Raw genomic sequence first — 25,018 nt, forward strand, 5'->3', positions numbered from 1 at the left:
TAGAAAAACAGATTTAAGCACAGTCATTTTATGTATAATGTCATTAATTATATGTATGCCAGATACTGGAGCCAATACATTTCCATTCAGATCCCAACGAACGATTCCAGTAGCATCATAATGGTTTAGCAAGGATCTTGCATATTCGTGATCTCTCACTTTCAACTTCAAATCTATTAAATGTTTTATGGAAGGGTTGGTATGCAGCTGAGGAGGAGGAGGAGGCGGTTTGACAGTAAGTTGACGAGCAACAGCTTTCACAGTGGGGTAGGCAGGGCTGTGTGCAGCTTTCCGGTTGTCCACTATTTTACGCGGTACGAGATAAAAGGCTTTCATTTTACTTACTGAACAACCGTGTAATTAAACTAGCCGCAATCGGTAAAATAATGGATAAAATACTGCCTCCTCGTTTGCTGGTTAATATCTGTTTCTTAGTTGACACAGAAGGTTTCTTACAGGCTAGTGACCGAATAAGCAATTTATATTTTTTCAACTTTTTAACGACCTTGTCAGGCACGGGCAATTTTTTTTTTAAAAAGTTATTAAAAATTTCTGATAAACAATTTATATGTGGTTTCTTCAATTTTTCAATCAACTGCTTTCTCGAGGAATACTGAAGTTTTGATAATAGTTGGATCAATTCCTTGTATTTATAAACTAAGGGTTTCTTCATTATAAATGTAATATCTCAGCAGCATCAATCCATTGATCGAATGATCGATCATAACCTGCGTACCTAACTTTATACTGGAGTTTGCCAGAGACTCTGCGTTGTCCCAATACCTTCTCAATATTAAAGGTTTGAGGCAAATGTGTTGGTGTTAATTCTTGTTTATAGAAGCCACCATCAATTTCTTCCCCATTCAGATCTTTTAGAAAGTATAAAGGGATGGGTTGTCTCCGATCAATACGTGTAACTGTAAAGATCTCGCGGGTGTTCTGCTGCTTAAACCCTTTCTTAAACTTGGAAATGCGATCAGATAGCGTGATGCGTACTGTATCACCAACACTCAGTCGAGGAATGACAGCTCTCTTTGTTTTGCTCGGGCTTTTATACATTAAATCAAATTGTTTGGCGTGTTCGCTGGGCGATGATAGAGCGTGCACCTCCGCAGGTGTCTTCCCCTTCAATCCTCTGTGTGGGGTTAAATTATATGTTTTCACAATATCTGGTAGAGCCTGCATGTATTTTAAAGTGTTGCGCGCCGTCATAAACTTGTAAAGTTTACCTTTTAAAGTACGTATGAACCGCTCAGCGATTGAAGCTTTAGTCTCCTGAGAAAATACACTATATAACCGTACTTTCCTTGCTGCCAGCATTTTTTTCATAGTGGCGTTATAAAATTCTCCACCTCGATCAGAATTAATTTTGCGCACTCCTTGAGAATGAGGTGAATCTAGAATTAAAGCTAGAGCATTAGTGGTGCTTTTCCCATCCTTAGCGCGTAAGGGTACTACTTGGGCGTACCTGGAGAAAATATCTACGCATACGAGTAAATATTTCACTCCATCATTATGTTTGTCCAATAAACTCATCTCGGCCAAGTCTATAGCTTGAAATAGTCGTGGTTTAGGGCTTAACACCCGACGCCGAGGGAATTTATGTGGTTGTAAATAATGCAACGTATAGGAGTCAGAGCTTTTCAGATAGTCCTTTACATCGGCTAGAGTTATACTAGAGTTAATTAATTTGGCGGCCTTATACAATCTCTGTACCCCTCCAAGCCCTCCGCTAGATGAGGGATCGTTATATACTCGTTCCAGTACATCTTTCTTGCTCACCATTGGTAAACTATCTCATAGGGCGGTTCGTGAACAATATTACCGCGTAATGTTATCGTAGATGGAGTGTTCGAGCCCAGATCTACTAGCAAATAGCCATAGGGCTGGCTAATAACTTGCTTATATAACTCTACAAATTTCTTTGAATCCACTTTCCCAAATATTTGTCGTCCGAGTGTTTCAATTTGTGACAGATCTCGTGATTTAACCAATATGAAATGAGAAGCATTTAAACTAATATTCCTAGAATATTTACCAGGAAAAAAATATATTTTGTGTAATCAATATGACGGAAACCGTGAAATGTCTGCCCCTAGTAAATATGTCTGATACGATTTTTGAATTCGCAGACTCTGTAAAAAGGTCATCGTAGATTACTAAGATATGCGAGTCATTATCTACTCGCTCTTCCACAGGATCAATAATGGTTGAATGCTCGATCAGCTTCCCTTTAATTTGTGGATCTGATCGTAATTCAGAGTAACCTCCTCCGCATATGATTATTGAGGAGAACTTGTGTTGATACTTCCTTACAAGTTTACTGCACAAGTAGGATTTTCCGCTGTTTGAATAACCAGCAATAATAACACGAGATGGTTCTCTGAAAATATCTAGATGTTCCGCATGGATTATATCATAGGAACTGTCCATGATTAATGCTTCGTTAAGACTGCTAAAAACTAAGGAACTGAGGTGGTATTTATACAAACATAGTCATTTACAGGTGTTTATTCACATATTTTATGTACAGCAACAACATTTTTAAAACTAAACATAGTTCTTACAGTTCACAAACAATGATATTAAACAGCATAGTTCTTACAGTTCACAAACAATAATATTAAACATCATATTTTAAAACTAATCATAGTTCTTACAGTTCACAAACAATAATATTAAACATCCTATTCATTTAGTATACAAAGTTCTAGTCATATGAGGCATCCATCTTAATACTACCTAACAATTGTACAACATAAAATCTAGCGAGGGTTGAATAGTTTCTGAGCTGTAGCATCGCGTTTGCTCCAGGGATGGAATATTGGGTAGAGTCTCTGTGCTTGCTCTACTTCCTCCTCCTCCATAAACACTTCTTCCATCTCCTCATCCTCCTCCTCTCTCACTTCTACATCCATCTCATCATCATTGTTATTGGGAATATCAGGATGACCATACGCTAGGGACTGTGTGGGGCTTAAAATGTAGCGTTTATCGTCAAATGCTGACAATCCTCTGCAGGTAGTGCGACATGTACAAATCTTTCCTTGCACGTTGCGTATAGATCTCGACACATACCTGATTGAAGTGTTTGTTTCAAGAGTGTGTTGAAATGAGTCATGTGAGAGTTTCTCTTGTAGATGGTATGGTACGCCCTTACACTTACAAGTGTGCTCCCCATCATGTGTGGTGAACGAATATGTTTTAGGTCTGAGAGCAATTAACTGGTTAATAATCTTAGAGCCTATTTCAGACTTGAGCAATCCTAGTTCACCTTCTCGCGCTTTAGAGTAGGATGGATGTGTGTCATTAAAATTACTAAAATCCATACAGTCGAAGAGAGGAGACTTATTCAACTCTTCAAACACATCCTGGCAGTCCAGTTTAATGATGAAAGAGTCTGTGTCTGTATATAACAGACTCGCTTTATCCCCATACGCAGGTTTGACAACATCATACCAGAACTCATAGAGTCGCCTCTTAGCAATTTGAAGTATATGATAACCCAGATACGTAGGAGTGTTGACTAGGAGAGACTTCTGCTTGATAGTACATATCACACGATCCTTACTTAACAAAAGACTCCGCTTGAAGAATGGGTTTCGAGCATGTTTCAGGAAATGACTACGATCTGTGACCAAATAGTGTTTGTTCCCATATTTAGATACATCTGTGAGACTCTTTCCATATATAGAGTTTGATACGAGTTTGAAAGCCTTTTTTTTTATCGCGCATTTGGTACTGGCTCGTTCACGAACATTGGTTTCAATGAAGTCTTTAAGGTAACTCTCCTGCTCGAATTCGTAGATGTCGTGAACTTTAGCTACTTCTAATCCAATGCGCATGAGCAACTGTAACAAGTCCAGACTAATGAGGTAGTCTTTCTGAGGAAGGTGAGAAGCAATTAATTTAGTGTTGTTTTTAGGCAGCCCACGACTTTCTTCTGTAAGAATATTCTTACTGTAGGGTGAAATGTGTTCCTCAGTAATGCATGTATGTGAAAGAACTAGGGGCAGTTCATCTGTATACCTTGCCACCTCAGGTCGGACCTGCAGTGTATCACACAACACCCAATATCCCTTGGCCCCGTCACATGGGATATTCTCCAAACCTTGCTCCAGCAGTACGTCACGCTCATTGTGTGTCAGTTTCCGGATCCCACCCCGAGGGAGTAGTTCAGTCATACACGCCCCGTAAAGACTATTAAAGTCTAAGTAGATGATGTAGCTACTATCTTCCCCTAGATCTAAGCCTGTGTGCCTGTTCTCCACATTCGTGTACTGTCTCGTCACACTGGTGAACCCACCTCGGAGATTCCGACGAAGTAAATCATATAACATTGGGTCTGACACAACATCAAGTTGAACTTTCGATTTAAGCAAGAATGCATCCCAAGCAAATGAGGGTAGAGAAATGTAGTGTGAAATGTCTAATTTGTAGAGAGCAAGCATGGTGTCTCGCCAGACTGTGAACACATCAGCTAGCAATCCTGTGTCCACTTTGAGGTAAAGGAGTAGATACTCCCCTATGTTACGACATTTAGCCAAATCAAAAATTTCTAAGGCTTGTTTATAATCTGTTTCTGACAACTCTTCGTCTTTTAGTGTATTATAAAACTTATCACGAGAAGGGAGTTGTGGTTCATCTAACACAGACATAGAGGATAAATAATCATAGCAGAATGATTGTTTACCCGTGAGCAGTTTTGGGATGGCCGCTTTATTTACCCCTTTTAACATAGCCAAAGTGAATGTGGTAGGTTTCCCACTATCAATATGATCCTTGGCTATTCTTCCTAGCGAGCCGTTGAGAAGGGCTAAACTATCCAAAAATCTTAAGTTGTTCACATCAACTTTCATAAATTTAAATCCATCCTTGGCTAATATATCTATTTCACTTCCTGGTCTATCTCTCATCTCGTTTAGGATTACTCCTAAATCATAGGAAGCGTTGTGTGAAAATGTGTATAGGAACTTGTATGAATTTACACACTGCAAATTACATCTATCACAGTAAGCTGCTTGATAATTGTGGAATCTTACTGTGTGGTCGTGATGACGGACTTTGATTACATCTCCATTAAAAGGTTCATCACAGAGTTCACAGGCTGTTTTTGTCTCAAATAGTGCCTGTTGTTGCTGGGACATGTGAAGTTCATAGGATGCTAACCCCTTCTTGATTCTAGCCCATGACGCTTCTAGCGTGGTTATAAAGTGATTGGCCGCATCTTTACCCAAATAAGTATCTTTCTCAACAATATTCTTCTGCCTGTCAATGATAATGTATGCATACGCCACTGCGTTGTGTCGTGTTTCTATCATTCCCTTAGGGTTCGAGCGGTCTAGCATGCACTCAAAGTCATAAAAGCACATGTGACTAGGACCATAACCCCGTCCATAGTTACGGAAAGTAATCTTCCTCTCTGGTGGGTAGAATTTGAGAGTTTGATGTACTTTGCATGTACTTTCATGACTCTGCATGCTATCTGCTGGGAGTGATATTAAACAACAATGACAGAAGCTGTGTTGCCTTGGGATGTGCTCTGGATTGCTGCTCATATTACGTACATATTGGTTAAAATCCTTAATTAATACTAAATGTTGAGCTTCCAACATCAGCAATGGTATGACATCTGTATATCCTCCTCTTCCCTTCCTAGCCAGTGTAATGTAGTGTCGTTGTTGTCGTCTAGCATTTTCATCTCTTTCTAGTGAATAGATGAATATACTGACTTTATTCATTTTCTCTACCTTGAGAATATCCTCAAACGTCACTGCAGAACTGACATCTGCTGGCCAATTCATGTGTCTGAGACACCAACTAGCATTCACAGATCTAGCGCGAATATTATCTAGGTGCATTCCCTTAGCTAAACATTTATAAGCTGCAACACACTGCATAAGGCAAATATCAGCCTCTCCCTCTGGATTGAAAACCAATTTTTTCCCACGCAAGCCTTCAGGATAGTCTACATGCGAGCCTAATCTTATCGGATGTTCTATCTGACCACAGTTAATGTAAAACCCGGTGAGCCGCTCAACCAAGACATTGGACCCTTCCTTCGCTTCCAGATATTGGGATATTTTCTCTGTCAATTCATCAGCCCAAAAATCAATAAGAGTTTCTACTTCCTCTAGAGTAATTCTTTGCCCCTCACCTCGTATGGGAAAGCCGTCGTTATTTATAGGATCCAATAGATTATCCTCACCGTCTTGTTGTACATTTAAATTTCTCACAATTAGAGTGATGTCTGGGTAAATTAGGAGGAATGGGTGTCGTGGAGAGAAAAGGGATCGAACCTCATTAATGAAAAAATCCCTGTATGTTCTCAGATAGAGTCCTGGTGAGGTGTTAACATGTTCTGGTATGGAGAATGAAAGCCGGACGTAGCTGCCGTTATAGTTGTCAATTCGATCCAGCAACTGAGGTTGAATTTCTAGCGCAGGTGGAGGGGAGGGGGAAAGAGGTGGAGGGGGTGATGGGATAGGGCTGGGAGGGGTGGGGGGTGGTGATAACCCTCCCCCTCCGAGATGAATGGGTGAGACCGCTGGCTCAGCTACTACGCCAGACGGTGCTAATAAGTCAGAATTGACAGACGCTGGCGGGTCAAGGTCACGGTCTGCTGAGCTGTCGTCTGAGTCACTGTCTGAGATGAAAATGGTACGATTCTCATCACTGCTGCTACTGCTGCTGCTGCTGCTGTTGCTGTCATAGCTGTCGCTGTTTGATTGGGGTATGGGGCTGGGGGAGGAACGGGGGGTTGAGTGGGCGGGTGAACGAGTCCTCCTCCCCTCCCTGTGAGAGCCGGAAGTGGCTACTGTCCGCCCTGCTGTGACACTCTCACTGCCACTGCTGCTGCTGCAGCTGTCGCTGGATGCCAAATCTATGCACAGCGGTGTGTCGTCTGTAAAAAAAAAAAAGAAAACATATTATCTCAAGAAAGAATGAAGCATATATATATATATATTATGAGGTAAGGGAACAGACTAGTGTGGATAAATATGTTTAGGAAATAGACTGAAATCAGACAGACAGTAATAATAACTTACTTATGTCCTGGTGAAGGGGTTGAGCAGGTGAGTGTGTATGAATTCGTAACATCGTGTTAACAGGGGGCGATACGGTCTCGTAGCCTCCCATCTGGCAGCGTGGCTGAGCCTGATGAAGGGGTGGGGGGTGGCCGCGAGTGAGATGTGCACTCCTTAGCTCAGTGTGTGAGGAATGGGGTATAGGCTCGATGACGTCGATCTGTTCCCTCCGTCGATTGAGGTAGGGATTATAACCTGAAATGGAACAAATGATATTCAGCACGGGTGAATGGGGAAAAATATGTTTATTATTATGCATGTGTGTTCGCTTGCAAGTGGATGAAATACAGATACGAGAAGTGTATTTTATATGCTACCTACGTTTATGTGAAGTTTCATTCCGGCGATGACCTCCTCGCGGGGCGGGTGAGCAATATGGACACTTCACGGTTTTGTAAACTGAAATTGGAAAGAACATATTTAACTGTGTGGAATGTAATAGCTCGAATGAGAAAATATTCTCACACTATAGTAGTTTACACGCGATATTTCACCTGTGGATGACGTAAAATGAACTGTGGAATATTAAATATGAATAACACTCACGGTTATCACAGAAAATCTGCTGACATCGCTTGCATTTGATGTCGTAATGTCCTAGGGGCGGTTTTTCACAGCTAGCGCATTGCAGTCGACACACTTGATTCGGTGATGGAATATAAAACACTCCGCATTTCATGCATGCTGTAGAGCTTCGCCTTTCCATGACATGGAGCTGTATGACGCGTGTGTAGCGGATGAAGTCTCGCAGGGAACTGGCGGGGCGTTTGAGTGTGAGGGGAGTGAAACGACCTGGGTCAATGAGAAGTGATTGATGGGTGACAGGTGAGGGTCTGTCTGTCTGTCGGCAGGAGTAAGTACCTCGCGCCTCCTTACCGGAATCCACAGTGTATGGGAAGTCGTCATGGGACGAACATCTCCACTCTTCTAAAGACAACGAAAACCTTTTAGACAAATGACCCAAGGGAATGGCCAACTTCTGCAGGAGAGTGCTCTCTCACCCCTCAACACTTGCGACTTCCTGTAAGGGGAGCTAATGGTATGTCTAACCACGTAATGGCTCAGAGCACTCTCTCCAGACGAATGGGAAGCTCCATCCAGCCCCCATCCCAAAACAGCATAACAGGCTGTATTGCCTTCTCCTCTACACACTAACTCACGATCAACTCTTTTACTCCTTCCTCCATCTTCCTTCTATTTTCTTACTCTATCACTTGCTAAACACACATATTCATTTCACTCCTTCCTCTTACTCCACCACTTACTCTCACACAACAAGATCTCCAATCTTTCCTGACCACTTACCTTAACCCCCGAGGACTAGACCCGCGCGCGCGGGGTGGGGGACCGCACCTGCTCGCCCGCCACTCAAGTCCGCCACGCGCCAAACTTCCGGGAAATTCCCAAACCCCTGTGACTAGACACCCGCGCTGTGACGTTGACCTCGCGCACCACCTGGCACTCATCAACATGACCTCCCCTCTTTCATGACCACATACCCAAACATCGGACGCTCACACGCGTCCGAAACACGCCAAAACTTCCGGGAAATTCCCCCAAAAACCTGTGCGACTAGACACCTGCGCTCCACCTGTCGGCTGGCACTCCATGGAGTACCAGCTGGCAGCTGGTGCGCGCGGTTCTAGTCGTACTTTACACTACTCATGGGATATCAAGACAGCTGACCAGAAGGCTTTGCCACATAGTTCGCTCCTGATTCATCCTGTTCCCTACATGACTGTTGCTCAGCATTAAAGTTCAGTTATTTATAGTGGATAATAAATATAAAGGCTAACCAAAAATGAGTTTCCTGGGACAGGTCTCAAATGTGGTGATGCAGGATAACAGCTCGATCTTAGCTTGCTGTATCACGAGGAACTTGAGCACAATTCCTAGTGAATCCTAATTTTAGTTTAACACGAGAGACAGAGATTGAGAAATAGAGAGAGATAGATAGACACACTCATAGATGGAGATAGATAGTTATCAAAACATAACACACAGACAAAGAGAGCTATAGAGAGACAGATATAACTGTAAAATATATGTCCATAATGTATGCCTTCATAGTTTTAACATAAACTAAACAAGAGGCAGTTTACGAGTATAATGAACCAATCTCGCGGTCAGGGGTTCACCGCGCCGATGGAGTGTTGGGAGCCTTCGTGGTGCGGGAAGCTGGGCAGCTACAGTCCTATGATGTCGACAGCGCGGCTCACGTCCTCATCCTCCAAGACTGGCTCAACGAGTCCACTCTGGAGAAGTTCGCCGGCCGTCTCTACAACGCCGATGACGACTTCGCCAGTAATATTCTCATCAATGGCAAGGGCAGGAATCTTGCAGTCAAGGTAACTCATGCAAACCACAAATGCTTCTATAATAATAATAATAAAATATTATGATCCTCAGCCTTTGAACATCAGCAATAAGAATAATTTAGACTCAGCTTCTTTGCATTCATTAAATTTTCAGTTGTAAATCTACTAACATTTCAGCTTTCATTACATAGATAAAGATTGACTGTAACATACTTGTTTCTGTTACGAGTCGAGCTGTATTCTCCTCTCCCATCTGTAACTCCCAAAATCCCCCCCCCCATTATATATTTATGATTGTAGCCCAGTTTTGGTTTATAACTCCTAGGGACTGGACGGTAGAGCGACGGTCTTGCTTCATGCATGTCAGCGTTCAATCCACGACCGTCCAAGTGGTTGGGCACCATTCCTTCCCCCTTCATCCCATTCCAAATCCCTATCCTAATCCCTTCCAAGTGCAATATAGTCGTAATGGTTTGGCGCTCTTCCCCCCCCCCCCCCAGATAGTTCCCATCCCTTCCTACTAATTCAATTCCTAAAGGGAGGCGAGATGCCACAAAGTGAAAACATTTGTGTTTTAAGTTCAAACTTAAAACACAAATGTTTTAATGGTGATGAATGAAATGATGAAATGATGAATGGGGAAGAGGCGCGAGAGTGACTCCACCATAAATATAAAATTAAGTTATGCCTAACAATTTATTTTGCTCATTCTCTAACAAATTTTACATTGAAAATGCCAATACTAAGCTAAAGGCACCTGAAGAAATGAAAGGGATAAATTGAAGAAATTTTTACGAACTTCCTTAAACATTGCAACCGCTGACATCAGTGAACATATACGCATATGGACAGAAAAAAACGACACAGACGAACACAATCTCCCAGCTTCCAGGGAAGATTGTGCTACTACTGCCTGCAGAGGTGCAGTTGCTCTACTACTACTGCTGCCGGCTGAGGGGCAGTTGCTCTACTACTACTGCTGCCTGCTGAGGGGCAGTTGCTCTCCATACGTCGCTACTCCATACTCCGACGATGTAGTCGGGTTCGTAACACTGACTACTTGTCCATCGATCCAATAATTGTGTCATTGGTGCGATAGTTAAGTGTGACTGACTGCTTGTCTTTTGATCCTGATTCCTTTGTGTGGGTAAAAGAATGAGCGGCTACTTAGAGTGTGTAGCAACTGCCTCTCATGTGGGGAAGATTTGCAAGACCGCATCCACATCACCCTTAAAAATATATTGTGGGAACCGACCTGTGAGATTTATATTTATTTAATTTATATGAATTTATATTGAATTTATATTTACGTTAATTTATATACTTCGATAGCAATTTGTATGATGTTAAGTGGACTGTATTTCTGCAATAATCTCTTAATCTCACAAATCGATCCTCTACACATTAGGGGGGGTTTAGATTAATTAAATTTATATGCAGCCAATCAAACTACAGTATTAACTACATACATTGAAAAGGTTCCTTATCTTATAGTACAGCAGGTTAGTCCACCAGGTATAACTAGGGTGTAGACACCAAATTATCCTCTTTGAGGTAGCTTCCATCACCCAGTAACTGGTGCACAAAGTCTTGCTTCCTCGTCTTGACCTGTCAAAAGGGCGCTAGCTGTAAAGCCAGATACCTATATATGACAAGCTATATCAGAGAAAACACTGTACATGGAACCTTAAAGACCTGGCTTAATTACCTTTAGTTTGAGGCTATCTCGTGCTCTAAGCGGCGAACCCTACCCAATGACATTAATGGCCACTAATGATAGATAATGGGTTTCGGAAAGAACACTTAACTTGATTTGTTGACAGCGTGTTGAAGATGGTACACCTTTGGTTTCCATAACACTACGTCCAAGTAAAATTAACAGGAGCCGTATTTACTCCCGTGTGCCTCTGGTCTTAGTATAAACAATGTCTAACACTCCATACTATTGACGCTACTGGCCGACATTGTCCAGATATGATAGGAGCCAAATTTGCTCCACACGTCTCGGAGGTGACAATAACAATGGCTGCCCCTCCTTCCTCACTGACGCCTAGCTTACATTGTCCAGATGTCAATAAGTGATAGAAGGGTCACATTTACTCTACTTTAATATTGATAATTAAGTTAATTTATATGAGATGTTTTTCTGATGGTAAAGTCCAAAGACTAATGTATTTAAGAATAATTCCCACCATAATAGGTGGTGAATATAATAGTATGTGGTGATGATATCCCGTTTTCTTTAGACGGTAATTCCACTACAAGTTACATTTTCTATGGGTAACTTGTTGGTAATACAGCAGCAATTATTATCTGTCTGTATGATATTAAATGGTGTCGGATTTTCCGACATATATTAACTGTAAGATTAAGTAGTATTAATAAACTAATATGAAAATGGATATTTAAAAGCTTAGCTGTTGACTGGCGACATTGTCAGCCATTGGACGGTCTGGGCTAGCCTCTGTTAGCCTCTAGGGGGGTTGATAAGAATATCACCAGAGTTGATTGTTGGTTCTCATCTCCCTGTGAATATTGAGCACATTGAGAAAATCCATAGGGGCCGTGATGAGGATTCGAACGTATACGGTGGACAGTCCCACGTACACCCCGCAGACAATCAGGACACGACATGGTAAAAAAAATTGCAACCTAGAGTTCTACTGAACACACGAGGGTTTCCTGAGGCTTCCACTAAAGCCGGACCAGGATTTCCCACAATTTCCCTCCATGCACTCTGGGTGTCATCAAGGGATGTTCTACCTCTGACGCTCCTCTTTCAATACACAGAGAGGAATCACACTAACGTGACTGCATCAATGACAAAATCTCATTGATTTCACATTAATGCAGTCACGTTAGTGAGATGTAATCTACAGTTTATTGAGTACATTAATATTGTAATTTGTAATTTTAATTGATTAAAACATGCAGCAAAGTGCACTGGTTCATTCAGGTAAATTCTAACTTAACTGATATTGTATAAAATATAGCCTAACTTTTAGTCAATAACTACTTTTATATCAATGATCGATATACTAGGAGGGGTTCCCAGCACTGCATGGGAAACAATGCCTCTACCCACATTCCCTTCCTCTTCTCCCATCATTCCTTCCCACTCCCTCGTCACTCTCAACTTCCCCATTTCCCCCCCTCGCCCCCCCTCTCCCTACTCCCCCACCTTCCCCTTCAAACGTTCATGGCAGTACTGTGCCACCATCTGCATGACGAATGTAGCAAGAGTTGGTATTTATTATCAGGCCCAACATGAACACATTTTTGTACTATAGCCACTAATGTTTATGTGAGCAACTCTTGAATGACCTGCTTGAGTGGGCGTGAGTCATGTGGTGAACTGCTTGAGTGGGCATGAGTCTTGTGGTGAACTGCTTGAGTGGGCGTGAGTCTTGTGGCGAACTGCTTGAGTGGGCGTGAGTCATGTGGTGAACTGCTTGAGTGGGCGTGAGTCATGTGGTGAACTGCTTGAGTGGGCGTGAGTCTTGTGGTGAACTGCTTGAGTGGGCGTGAGTCTTGTGGTGAACTGCTTGAGTGGGTGTGAGTCATGTGGTGAACTGCTTGAGTGGGCGTGAGTCTTGTGGTGAACTGCTTGAGTGGGCGTGAGTCTTGTGGTGAACTGCTTGAGTGGGCGTGAGTCTTGTGGTGAACTGCTTGAGTGGGTGTGAGTCATGTAGTGAACTGCTTGAGTGGGCGTGAGTCTCGTGGTGAACTGCTTGAGTGGGAGTGAGTCTTGTGGTGAACTGCTTGAGTGGGCGTGAGTCTTGTGGTGAACTGCTTGAGTGGGCGTGAGTCATGTGGTGAACTGCTTGAGTGGGTGTGAGTCTTGTGGTGAACTGCTTGAGTGGGCGTGAGTCTTGTGGTGAACTGCTTGAGTGGGCGTGAGTCTTGTGGTGAACTGCTTGAGTGGGCGTGAGTCATGTGGTGAACTGCTTGAGTGGGCGTGAGTCATGTGGTGAACTGCTTGAGTGGGCGTGAGTCATGTGGTGAACTGCTTGAGTGGGCGTGAGTCTTGTGGTGAACTGCTTGAGTGGGCGTGAGTCTTGTGGTGAACTGCTTGAGTGGGTGTGAGTCTTGTGGTGAACTGCTTGAGTGGGTGTGAGTCATGTAGTGAACTGCTTGAGTGGGCGTGAGTCTCGTGGTGAACTGCTTGAGTGGGAGTGAGTCTTGTGGTGAACTGCTTGAGTGGGCGTGAGTCTTGTGGTGAACTGCTTGAGTGGGCGTGAGTCATGTGGTGAACTGCTTGAGTGGGTGTGAGTCTTGTGGTGAACTGCTTGAGTGGGCGTGAGTCTTGTGGTGAACTGCTTGAGTGGGCGTGAGTCTTGTGGTGAACTGCTTGAGTGGGCGTGAGTCATGTGGTGAACTGCTTGAGTGGGCGTGAGTCATGTGGTGAACTGCTTGAGTGGGCGTGAGTCTTGTGGTGAACTGCTTGAGTGGGCGTGAGTCTTGTAGTGAACTGCTTGAGTGGGTGTGAGTCTTGTGGTGAACTGCTTGAGTGGGCGTGAGTCTTGTGGTCAACTGCTTGAGTGGGCGTGAGTCTTGTGGTGAACTGCTTGAGTGGGCCATATTAGTTTATGGACTGTCCTCTCGTCTACCATCTGGTCGCCTTGTCTGGCATACGACCCAGGTTGCAAGTTCGTGTTAGGAGAAAGAAAGTTTATACGGTGTTACCTGCTTGATACCTGGTTGATGGGGTTCTGGGAGTTCTTCTACTCCCCAAGCCCAGCCCGAGTTTGGTCCACCAGGCTGTTGCTTGGAGCGGCCCGCAGGACCACATACCCACCACAGCCCGGCTGATCCGGAACTTCTCTTAGAAAATAGTCCAGTTTTCTTTTGAAGATGTCCACAGTTGTTCCGGCAATATTTCTTATAGTCGCTGGGAGGACGTTGAACAACCGCGCACCTCTGATGAATATACAGTGCTCTCTGATTGTGCCTATGGCACCTCTGCTCTTCACTGGTTCAATCTTGCATTTTCTTCCATTTCGTTCACTCCAGTACGTTGTTATTTTACTGTGTAGATTTGGGACCTGGCCCTCCAGTATTTTCCATGTGTATATTATTTGGTATCTCTCTCGTCTCCTGTCTAGAGAGTACATTTGGAGAGCTTTGAGACGATCCCAATAATTTAGGTGTTTTATCTCGTCTATGCGTGCCGTATATGTTCTCTGTATTCGCTCTATTTCAGCAATCTCTCCTGCTCTGAAGGGGGAAGTGAGTACTGAGCAGTACTCGAGACGGGACAACACAAGTGACTTGAAGAGTACAACCATTGTGATGGGATCCCAGGATTTGAAAGTTCTCGTAATCCATCCGATCATTTTTCTGGCTGACGCAATATTTGCTTGGTTATGCTCCTTAACGTTAGGTCGTCAGACATTATTATTCCCAAATCCTTTACATGCTGTTTTCCTACTATGGGTACATTTGATTGTGTTTTGTACCCTGTATTATGTTTCAGATCCCCATTTTTCCCGTACCTGAGTACCTGAAATTTATCACTGTTAATCATCATGTTATTTTCTGCTGCCCAATCGAAAACTTTGTTGACATCTGCTTGTAGTTTTTCAATGTCTTCAGCAGAGGTAATTTTCATGCTGATTTTTGTGTCATCTGCAAAGGACGACACGAAGCTGTGACGTGCATTTTTGTCTACATCAGATATGAGAATAAGGAACAGTAGCGGTGCAAGGACTGTACCTTGAGGTACAGAGCTTTTAACATCGCTTGGACTCGATTTTATCTGATTGACTGTAACTCTCTGTGTTCTGTTCGACAGGAAATTGAGTATCCAGCGTCCTACTTTTCCAGTTATTCCCATTGACCTCATTTTGTGTGCTATCACCCCATGGTCACATTTGTTGAACGCCTTTGCAAAGTCGGTGTATACAATATCTGCATTTTGCTTTTGTTCTAGGGTGTATTATCATCTTCTTGTGTTTAATTATATATTCTACTAGCTGTACGTGCCACGCGTTGCTGTGGCTCAGTCTGGTTAAATGGAAAAGAAAGAAAAGAAAGAAAAGATTTTGCCCGAAACGCATTGCGTAATAGTGGCTTTAGGCATTGTATGTACTAGCTCTATCTATATATCAATCCATTAATGTAACATCACTTGTATGTATGTACCTTACCTGAATAAACATATTTATTTATTTATTTATTTATATTTATTTAAAAGAGATAACGCACGTTTCAAATATGCTTAATTTCACAATGCTTGTGGGTATACAATATGTTTTGTTGTTCCATTGTCTGTGGAGATATAATGGTTGTCTGGTTGTTTTTTTGTCGACTCTAGAACACGCAACATATAATTGTCCCTATGAGAAGCATTCCGTGTCTAGATATAAACTTCACAATTCTAAAGATTGACCCTGAGCTTTGTTGATGGTGATTGCAAACGCCAATTGAATTGGAAATTACAATATCTTAAATTGAAATGGCATATATGTTGGAATCACGGGAATGCGAGGAATGAGGACATCTTCACCTTTGAAAGGCCTTATCAAGATTTTTGCTTCTTCAACGTTGCTGATTATTTTTTTACTGCATGGCGCGTTGCGTTGCAAAGCTTTAGCCGTTTGATATTTCGCCACATGATAATTGGCACGCAGATTTTCAATTGCCATACGTGTGATGGCATCCCTGGCAGATCGAGTGAATTAAAAATTCTGTTGGATAACTAACAGCTTCATCTGCTTTCTCAACAGTGTCGACGGATTTGTATCGAGGAATTACAGGTAATGTTTGGCTGAAATCTCTTGCAAGCTATATTAATGCTTTCCCAAATGGTCTGATGTTTCCACGCAAATCTGGCAATGTTCGATCAAGAGACTCGATGGCCCCACAAACGATTTTTTGTGGGCCATTGTGCATTCATCCCAAACGATAAGTTTCATTTCTGCAATACTTTACCCATGCCGGACGCTTTGGAAATATTGCACGTGGTAGTTTCAATGAATTGCATGTTCAATGGCAATTTCAAAGCCGAAGAGGCAGTTCTTCCACCTGGTAATAATGTCGCAGATATTTTGGACGATGCAAGAGCTAAGGTTATGCCATTTTTGGATATAATTGCTGCCAGAATCAATCTAATTAGGAAGGTTTTACCAGTTCCTCCTGGCGCATCTAAAAATATTTCTCCAAACCCGTTATTAACAGTTTGAATTATTTGATTGTAAGTGTCTTTTCGCTCAAGCGTTAGCTTAGGAATATTTGATCGCACATACGACAACAGATCACTCATGTTGTAATTTTGTTCACAACACAATTCTTCTCGAACGAAGCAACAGCAGATCGATTCGGTGATGGCATTCCCAATTGATTTAGAACTTTGTTCGCGATTTCTAAGTACAAATCTTCAATCACTATCAACGCTTCGTGGTAGATTTTTGCTGTGAAATCCATGTTCATATTTGAATCTTTCTTGCGTATTCGACGGATAATATCTTCTGCCATGTGCGATTTATATTTCTCCTATAACTCTGCTGGAGATAAAGGAGAGCAGGCGGTAAATATGATTGCAAACAATGCACGAACTCGATTTGGATGTGACGTGTTGGACGTGTCTTTAATGCATACATCTCATTGTTGGTCGTTTTCCAATAAATTCAGAGCTTGACATGCACTACGGAAAGTGGCATGTGTTACGCCGTTGACAAATCCCAATAGCTGGAAAGACGTTGGACCGGGCACATTTACCAACAGCTTGCGAAGAAAGAAGAATTCATCCTGATTGGGATGCACAGTGTGTAGTCTGCCTATCGTAGTTTATCTGAATATGTCAGGTTGTCCGTCGACTCTCCTCGTTTGCGTCGTTCAAATGATTTTCTACTGCCATTCCATGTGTAATACGCAGGCACTTCTGAATACAGCAGTGTTTTCGCAAACGCGTCATTCTGACGTAACATGAAGAAAACAGTTAATGTTGTAGCCGGTGGATTCATAGCTGTTTGCTGCACATTTGCAGCTGTGAAATAAAGGTGTTGTCCATTTTCTTCTTTAAAAAAAAAATACTGACAAAATATTTCCATTCAAACGCAGAACAATCGACAAAGCTCAATTTGACCACTAATTGCACAGCAAAATAAGAAGAACTGTTAAAAAAAACGAAAAGAAAAGCAATGGAAAAAGAAACAAATAAGCCAAACTCACGAAATGAACGGTATGGTAAAAAACACAGCTCAATTCCAAGGCAACGTCACACTAAATAATTAAATCAAAATGAAAATAAATCAAAATTTTTGAAAATTCAATTTATCAATGCAATCGGAAACATTGAAATGTAATCGTAACATATTTTGTTAATCGCGTGTTGCTCTTACGTGCAACAGATAGAGCTGTTTAAAAAAACAAACATGTTTTTACCTGTGTCGGGTGTGGCATGTAAATAGTAGGTATATAAAAACACGCACGTATTCGAATGGAATATTGTGTCAAAATTCCAAAGCAATTGGTGATGAAATTTTGGAGATTACACCGTGTGTTGTTCTTACGTCCTACAGATGGCGCTGTTTTAAAAAATAACCACGTTTTTATCCCTGTCACAGGTGAGGCATATATATAGTAGGTATATAAAAACACTCGGCAATTTGAATGCAATGTTGTGTCAAAATTACAAAGCAATCGGTAAAGACTTTTCTAAGATTTTCCTCACATGAAAAACACACGAAAAACACAGCTTTAAAAATAAAAACATGTTTTTTTCCCGTCCCTCTTGTGACATCTATATAGTATGTATATAAAAACCTGCTCGGATGCGAATGGAACGTTGTGTGAAAATTTCAAGGCAATCGGTGAAGAACTTTCGGAGATTAGCGATTTTGAACAAACGAACATTTCCATTTTTATTTATATAGATGAGAGTTATTACATTATTTAATAATCTAACTGGTTTATTAAGGTAAAAAATGTGCACTAACGATATTCTAAATAAAATTTGATTACTCATAAACTTTCAATAAAGCTGTGATTGAAGCTCAGGGATGATGCAACACTTACCTGTGATTACCAGAGTCCTGTGGTGGAAGGTTGTTGACTATTTTAATTTGTCTTTGTTCTAATGTAACACTTGATTTATAATTATTCCATAACAGACCTTTCTATCTAACAGCACGTGGTTTACCTTAATGCTAGACTGAACGTGGTTTACCTTAATGCCAGACTGAACATGGTTTACCCTAATGCCAGCCAGCACGTGGTTTACCTTAATGCCAGCCAGCACGTGGTTTACCTTAATGCCAGACATCACGTGGTTTACCTTAATGCCAGACATCACGTGGTTTACCTTAATGCCAGACATCACGTGGTTTACCTTAATGCCAGACATAACGTGGTTTACCTTAATGCCAGCCAGCACGTGGTTTACCGTAATGCCAGCCATCACGTGGTTTACCTTAATACCAGACATCACGTGGTTTACCTTAATGCCAGACATAACGTGGTTTACCTTAATGCCAGATATCACGTGGTTTACCTTAATACCAGACATCACGTGGTTTACCTTAATGCCAGATATCACGTGGTTTACCTTAATGCCAGACATCACGGGGTTTACCTTAATGTCAGACATCACGTGGTTTACCTTAATGCCAGACATCACGTGGTTTACCTTAATGCCAGACATCACGGGGTTTACCTTTATGCCAGATTTCAATGAAGTGGAGATGCATTACGGTCAGTTTATCCGAGTATATTCCGTATATTCCGAGTATAGTAAATATATTCCAATAACATGTCCTCTATTATATAACTGAGTAGCTCACACGTGGCTTTGACGTACCCAGGGTCAGCGCCCTAGAGAGAACACTCCGTCCTCCACTCCCAGAGCGCCACTCCATAGTCCCCCGAGACTGCACGATGCCTACTACGATTATATGACGCTGGTGCTTCAGATGGTGCAGGAGACCGTGTACCTTAGCGTCCCCCTCCAGACGAAGGGTGTTAAGCAGGCGAGGACGCCGCTGGAGGTGGTGCGAGTGACTCCTGGTCTGCGGCACCGTCTGCGTCTCATCAACGCTGGAAGCCTCAGCTGCCCAATGATCTTCTCCGTCGACCACCATAAACTCACCATCATCGCCACCGATGGTCACAACATCGTCCCCGTCACTGCCGACTCTCTTGTTATATATTCTGGTGGGTTCCAGTGCTACAGGAATTACTAACAAGTTTTGTCAGGCAACAGAGACAGTACCATGTTACCTCACATTGTTACCGTTGTTTCTATTAGAATTTGGGTTTATTGGATAAATTCCAAAAATTTGTCGTAGAAACTGGAAATATAATTCAATGTCCACAGTTAGTCGACCTGAAAAGCCTGTTATATATTTTCTTTATCAGGCTTTAGTTTATATATTTTGTTAGGTGATGAAGTAGGTTTAAGTGTTAAGTAGTGTCCGAGTACATGAGTATCATCTAGGGGTGGAAGGTTCCAGGCAACAATATGCTACACATTTAGGTACACAGCAGGTAAGCATTACTGGTAAGTTAAAACTTGTCTAGCATTACCATTCAGTCACCTTAAGTAGTAGAACATCAATATTTACAGGTCGTTTATGTTGCAGGTGAAAGATTCGACGTTGTGCTCGACGCTGATCAGCCAATCGATAACTACTGGATCCGGGTCAATGGCCTCATCGACTGCGAGTACGTTCATAGTTAAGCGAGATGCAAATGAGGTTGGAAGCAGGAAGACAGTTTGTATTTTCATGTAGTTTGTTAACATGGGAACCATTCTGGTAAATGTTATATGACGGTGTGTGTGTAAACGAAACCAGGTTTGTGAGCGAGTGAAAATGTGTCCCGTACAGATCAACATGATGAAGCATAATTAGTGTGGCATTGTCTTCAAACACATTTACTACTGACCCAAGTGTGCCTCTTGCCCCCGCCCCCATCCTTACCGGAGGCCGAGAGCGCCATCCTACCATGCAAGCACCCACGTGTTCCACATCAACTGCTACACACCATGATCTGTCCTGCCTCACTACATGGCCTTGTTAAATACTTTTGTTTGTCATGATGTACTTATACACACTGATGATTCACCCTCATATACAAACCATGTAACTCTGTGGATGTTACATATAATCCTACCTGGACTTGCGCCATCATCGCTGAGGCCCTCTCCCTAGCTCCCTTATCTCGCATTGGTAAAACCCCAGTTCGGGTCTCAAAGAATTACCAATTAAATGCCAGCATCGACACGATTATCGAATTATATTAATAATTTCTTGCTGGTGTTAAGAAGTGTTCTAATTATTCTATATAGTCGTAATGGCTTGGGTCTTTACCCTGATAATTTTCTCCCCCCATGCCTCTGTAATAGGTGCTGACAATTCGAGCATGGAACCTGGAAGTGTAGTCGTGGGAAGAGCTGTTGTGCCGCCTTCCATTCTCGTCCAGACTTGTTAGGTCTTGCTTGCTGCATTCACAGCGGCGACGAGGCCCACTCTGCCTTTTTCTCGAGCTTGTATGCGCTATCAATTTAAACAAGACATTCTCCACCTGAAACATTAGACGCCAGGTCCGACGTGTTTCCTCTTCTTCAGACGTGATTTATGTTCGTGTATGTCACTGTGCTCCTCTACCCCTCCCCCTTCTTCCCTTCCAAACGGTTCAACAACCGTTTCCGTTTCCTGTTTCCATGTTTCCATTCTCCTCCCCACCCCACAAGCTTCCCTTCTTCTCCCTCTCCTCTATGACGGGAGGTCGAGGACGGTCCCGGCCACCTCCCCACTTGTGTCGCGCTTACTCTCTGGGTTCATATTTGTTTCTCTCATTCACAGTTCATTGAATGTTCCAATTCAATGTCTTAATGTGTGTGTCTTGGTTCGCTGATGTCTTAATCTGCCGATATTGTTGGCTGTTTCGTTGTTTTCCAACTCCAACCTGAATGTGCTGCCTGCCCCAGAGACAGCATCTTCATGGTGGAACTTTATGCAGTTGTGTTGCCATCTGTCAGCTGCTTCTTCGGCGCCACTGCTCCTTAGTTATTGTGACTGATTCTCGCAGCCGTGCCATCATGGCTCTGGAGACATTTACCCCTTTGTATCCTGTGGTATGAGACAGTCAAGTTTTGCTGGGTTCCCGGCCATTTTGGCGTTACCTTGTATGAACTTGAGGACACAGCTGCTAAGGAGGCCTAGTTGCAACATTTCCCAAGAGGGTGATACCTTTTTCGGATTTCTACCCAGTCAGTCACTCTGCAATGTGCAACCGTTGAATTTTTTTTTTGCTGGCATTCCAGATAACAATCTGCACACTCTTAAAAGTGACCTTTCCCGTTACTTTCCTCCTTCCACAGTAACAGATGGTGGGAAACGTCTCTTACTAGCACGTGTCTCTCACTCTTAACACTGGCACTTAACGGAACAACGTCCTGCTCCTTTTTGTCCGAACTACATTGTTCAACTTACAGTTGTGACTATCTTCCGTGTAGATTGTTGCGAGTTCCAGGGCGTTAACTGGTGTTACTTTGCTAAGATGCCTCCAGGTCACTTGTCCCTATCACACAATGCTTCATCAATGGGATACATCGATGTCGCTCTCCTTGTGTTCTTTGTTTACATATTAGTGTCTTGGGTGACTGTGTCCAGCGCCACAGGCGATGTGCGCAGTCGTCCAGGCTTCCTGTCTTCATCCATTACTTATTCCTGTCATCCCCACTCCCACTTCCATCACTCCCTTCCATTCCCATCACTCACACTCCAATCATTTCCCTCCCACACCATTTCCATCACTGTGTTCCTCGGTAACTATCTAAGCTGACGGATTCAGAGTGTGATTTCTCCTGCAGGCAGAAGAAGTGTGTGGGTGGAGCAGTGTTGCGGTATGAGGGCGCCCCGGGGACGGACCCAGCGGCTGCCCTCGCCTTCCGTCCCTACTACCCACCAGGAGTCGTGAGTCTCTCCACACTCTTCACATATATGGATCATATACCATACATTCACTTCAGCAGAGATATACAAACATCGACTACCCAATTTATGGTTGAGCTTTGACAATGAGAGCCTATCAAGCTAGAGCTGGTAGAGCCTGGCAAGCTTGAACTGTGAGAGCCTTGGAAGTTTGAGCTGTGAGAGCCTTGGAAGCTTGAGCTGTGAGAGCCTGGCAAACTTGAGCTGTGAGAGCGTAGCAAGCTTGAGCTGGGAGAGCCTGGCAAGCGTGAGCTGTTAGAGTCTGGCAAGCTAGAGCTGTTAGAGCCTGGCAAGCTTGACCTGTTAGAGCCTGGCAAGCTTGACCTGTTAGAGCCTGGCAAGCTTGAGCTGTTAGAGTCTGGCAAGCTAGAGCTGTTAGAGCCTGGCAAGCGTGAGCTGTGACCCCCGGACGAGCTTGAGCTGTGAGAGCCGGACGAGCTTGAGCTGTGAGAGCGTAGCAAGCTTGAGCTGTGAGAGCGTAGCAAGCATCAGCTGTGAGATCGTGGCAAGCTTGAGCTGTGAGAGCTTGGTAATTTTGAGTTGCGAGCGCATGGCAAGCTTTAGCTGGGAGAGTCTGGCAAGCATGAGCTGGGTGAGCGTAGGAAGTTTACGCTGTGAGATCGTGGCAAGTTTGGACTGTGAGAGCGTGGCAAGCTTGAGCTGTGAGAGCCTGGCAAGCATGAGCTGTGAGAGACTGGCAAGCTTGAGCTGTGAGAGCCTGGCAAGCATGAGCTGTGAGAGACTGGCAAGCTTGAGCTGTGAGAGCCTGGCAAGCATGAGCTGTGAGAGACTGGCAAGCTTGAGCTGTGAGAGCGTGGCAAGCATGAGCTGTGAGAGACTGGCAAGCTTGAGCTGTGAAAGCCTGGCAAGCATGAGCTGTGAGAGACTGGCAAGCTTGAGCTGTGAGAGCCTTGCAAGCATGAGCTGTGAGAGACTGGCAAGCTTGAGCTGTGAGAGCCTGGCAAACATGAGCTGTGAGAGACCGGCAAGCTTGAGCTGTGAGAGCCTAGCAAGCATGAGCTGTGAGAGCCTTGCAAGCTTCAGCTGTGGGAGCGTGGCAAGCTTGAGTTCTGTGTGCGTGGCAAGCTTGAGCTGTGAGAGCGAGACAAGCTTGAGCTGTGAGGGCTTGGCAAGCAAGAGCTGGGAGAGCGTAGCAACCTTGACCTTTGGAAGAGTTTCAAACTTGCGCTGTGAGAGCGTGACAAGCTTGAGCTGTGTGAGAGTAGCAAGCACGAGCTCTGAGAACGTGGCAAGCTTGAGCTGTGAGAGAGTAGGAATCATGAGCTATGAGAGTGTGGCAAGCTTGAGATGTGTAAGAGTAGCAATTATGAGCTGTGAGAGCGTGGCAAGCTTGAGCTGTAAGAGCGTGAAAAGCTTGTGCTGTGAGAGCGTGACAAGCTTGAGCTTTGAGAGCGTTCTCACCTATTCGTGCGTGCGTGGGTTGAGCTTTGGCTTTTCGGTCCCGCCTCTCAACTGGTGTACAGGTTCCTGAGCCTACTGGCCTCTATCATATCTACATTATAAACTGTGTATGGAGTCAGCCTCCACCACATCACTGCCTAATGCATTCCATCCGTTAATTACTCTGACACTGAAAAAGTTCCTTCTAACATCTCTGTGGCTCAAGTGGGTACTCAGTTTCCACCTGTGTCCCCTTCTTCTCGTCTCACCAGTGTTGAATAGTCAACCCGTTCTCGCACTTGTTTATAGTCAATATCTTGTTTAAGAATAAGTGCATATGTGACATACTAATTTATTGTGAATATATGAGTTTACCTTGAAAAGCTGAATCGAAAAACCACAACCTAACCTAACCTTCTTAGTATGTTAAGATTAGTACTGAACCTATACCTATATTGATATTACAGTTTTACAAAAATAATAAAACAAAACTGAAATATTTAAATAAATAGTAAAGTAATTCAGTATATTGTCAAATTTGGTATAAAATCTCTATTCTTTAATAAAACTGAGAGAAAAAGTTAGTGCCTTGAAAAAAATATTGCTTGCAATATGTCATACATTTACTTATTTATAAGCGAAATAGTAACTTTAAGCAATATGTCATATATGTGTTTTTTTGTGCGAGAGCAGGTTGGAATAGTTTATCCTTGTTTATCTGGTCGATTCCCCTGAGGATTTTGTAGGTTGTGATCATGTCTCCCCTTACTCTTCTGTCTTCCAGTGTCGTAAGGTGCATTTCCCGCAGCCTTTCCTCGTAACTCATGCCTCTTAGTTCTGGGACTAGTCTAATGGCATACCTTTGGACTTTTTCCAGCTTTGTCTTGTGCTTGACAAGGTACGGGCTCCATGCTGGGGCCGCATACTCCAGGATTGGTCTAACATATGTGGTGTACAAGATTCTGAATGATTCCTTACACAGGTTCCTGAACGCTGTTCTGATGTTAGCCAGCCTCGCATATGCCGCAGACGTTATTCTTTTTATGTGGGCTTCAGGAGACAGGTTTGGTGTGATATCAACTCCTAGATCTTTCTCTCTGTCCGTTTTATTAAGTACTTCATCTCCTATTCTGCATCCTGTGTCTGGCCTCCTGTTTCCACTGCCTAGTTTCATTACTTTGCATTTACTCGGGTTGAACTTCAACAGCCATTTGTTGGCGGACCATTCACTCAGTCAGTCTAGGTCATCTTGAAGCCTCCTACTATCATCCTCTGT

The 25,018-nt window shown here is 43.2% G+C and overlaps 1 protein-coding gene across 1 annotated transcript in view; it reads left to right on the forward strand.

Annotated features, from left to right (window-relative positions):
* The window catches only part of LOC123761423 (uncharacterized), a 124,694-nt gene that overhangs the window by 18,123 nt on the left and 81,553 nt on the right, over positions 1 to 25,018 (forward strand). The window contains exons 3-6 of the mRNA XM_069315812.1: positions 9,219 to 9,436; positions 19,357 to 19,558; positions 19,987 to 20,068; positions 22,221 to 22,323. Of these exons, the coding sequence (XP_069171913.1) occupies positions 9,219 to 9,436; positions 19,357 to 19,558; positions 19,987 to 20,068; positions 22,221 to 22,323 (605 nt within the window). The remainder of the gene's footprint in view (positions 1 to 9,218; positions 9,437 to 19,356; positions 19,559 to 19,986; positions 20,069 to 22,220; positions 22,324 to 25,018) is intronic.

The sequence above is a fragment of the Procambarus clarkii genome, chromosome 7, assembly GCF_040958095.1.
Source record: "Procambarus clarkii isolate CNS0578487 chromosome 7, FALCON_Pclarkii_2.0, whole genome shotgun sequence".
NCBI classification, from domain to species: Eukaryota; Metazoa; Arthropoda; class Malacostraca; order Decapoda; family Cambaridae; genus Procambarus; species Procambarus clarkii.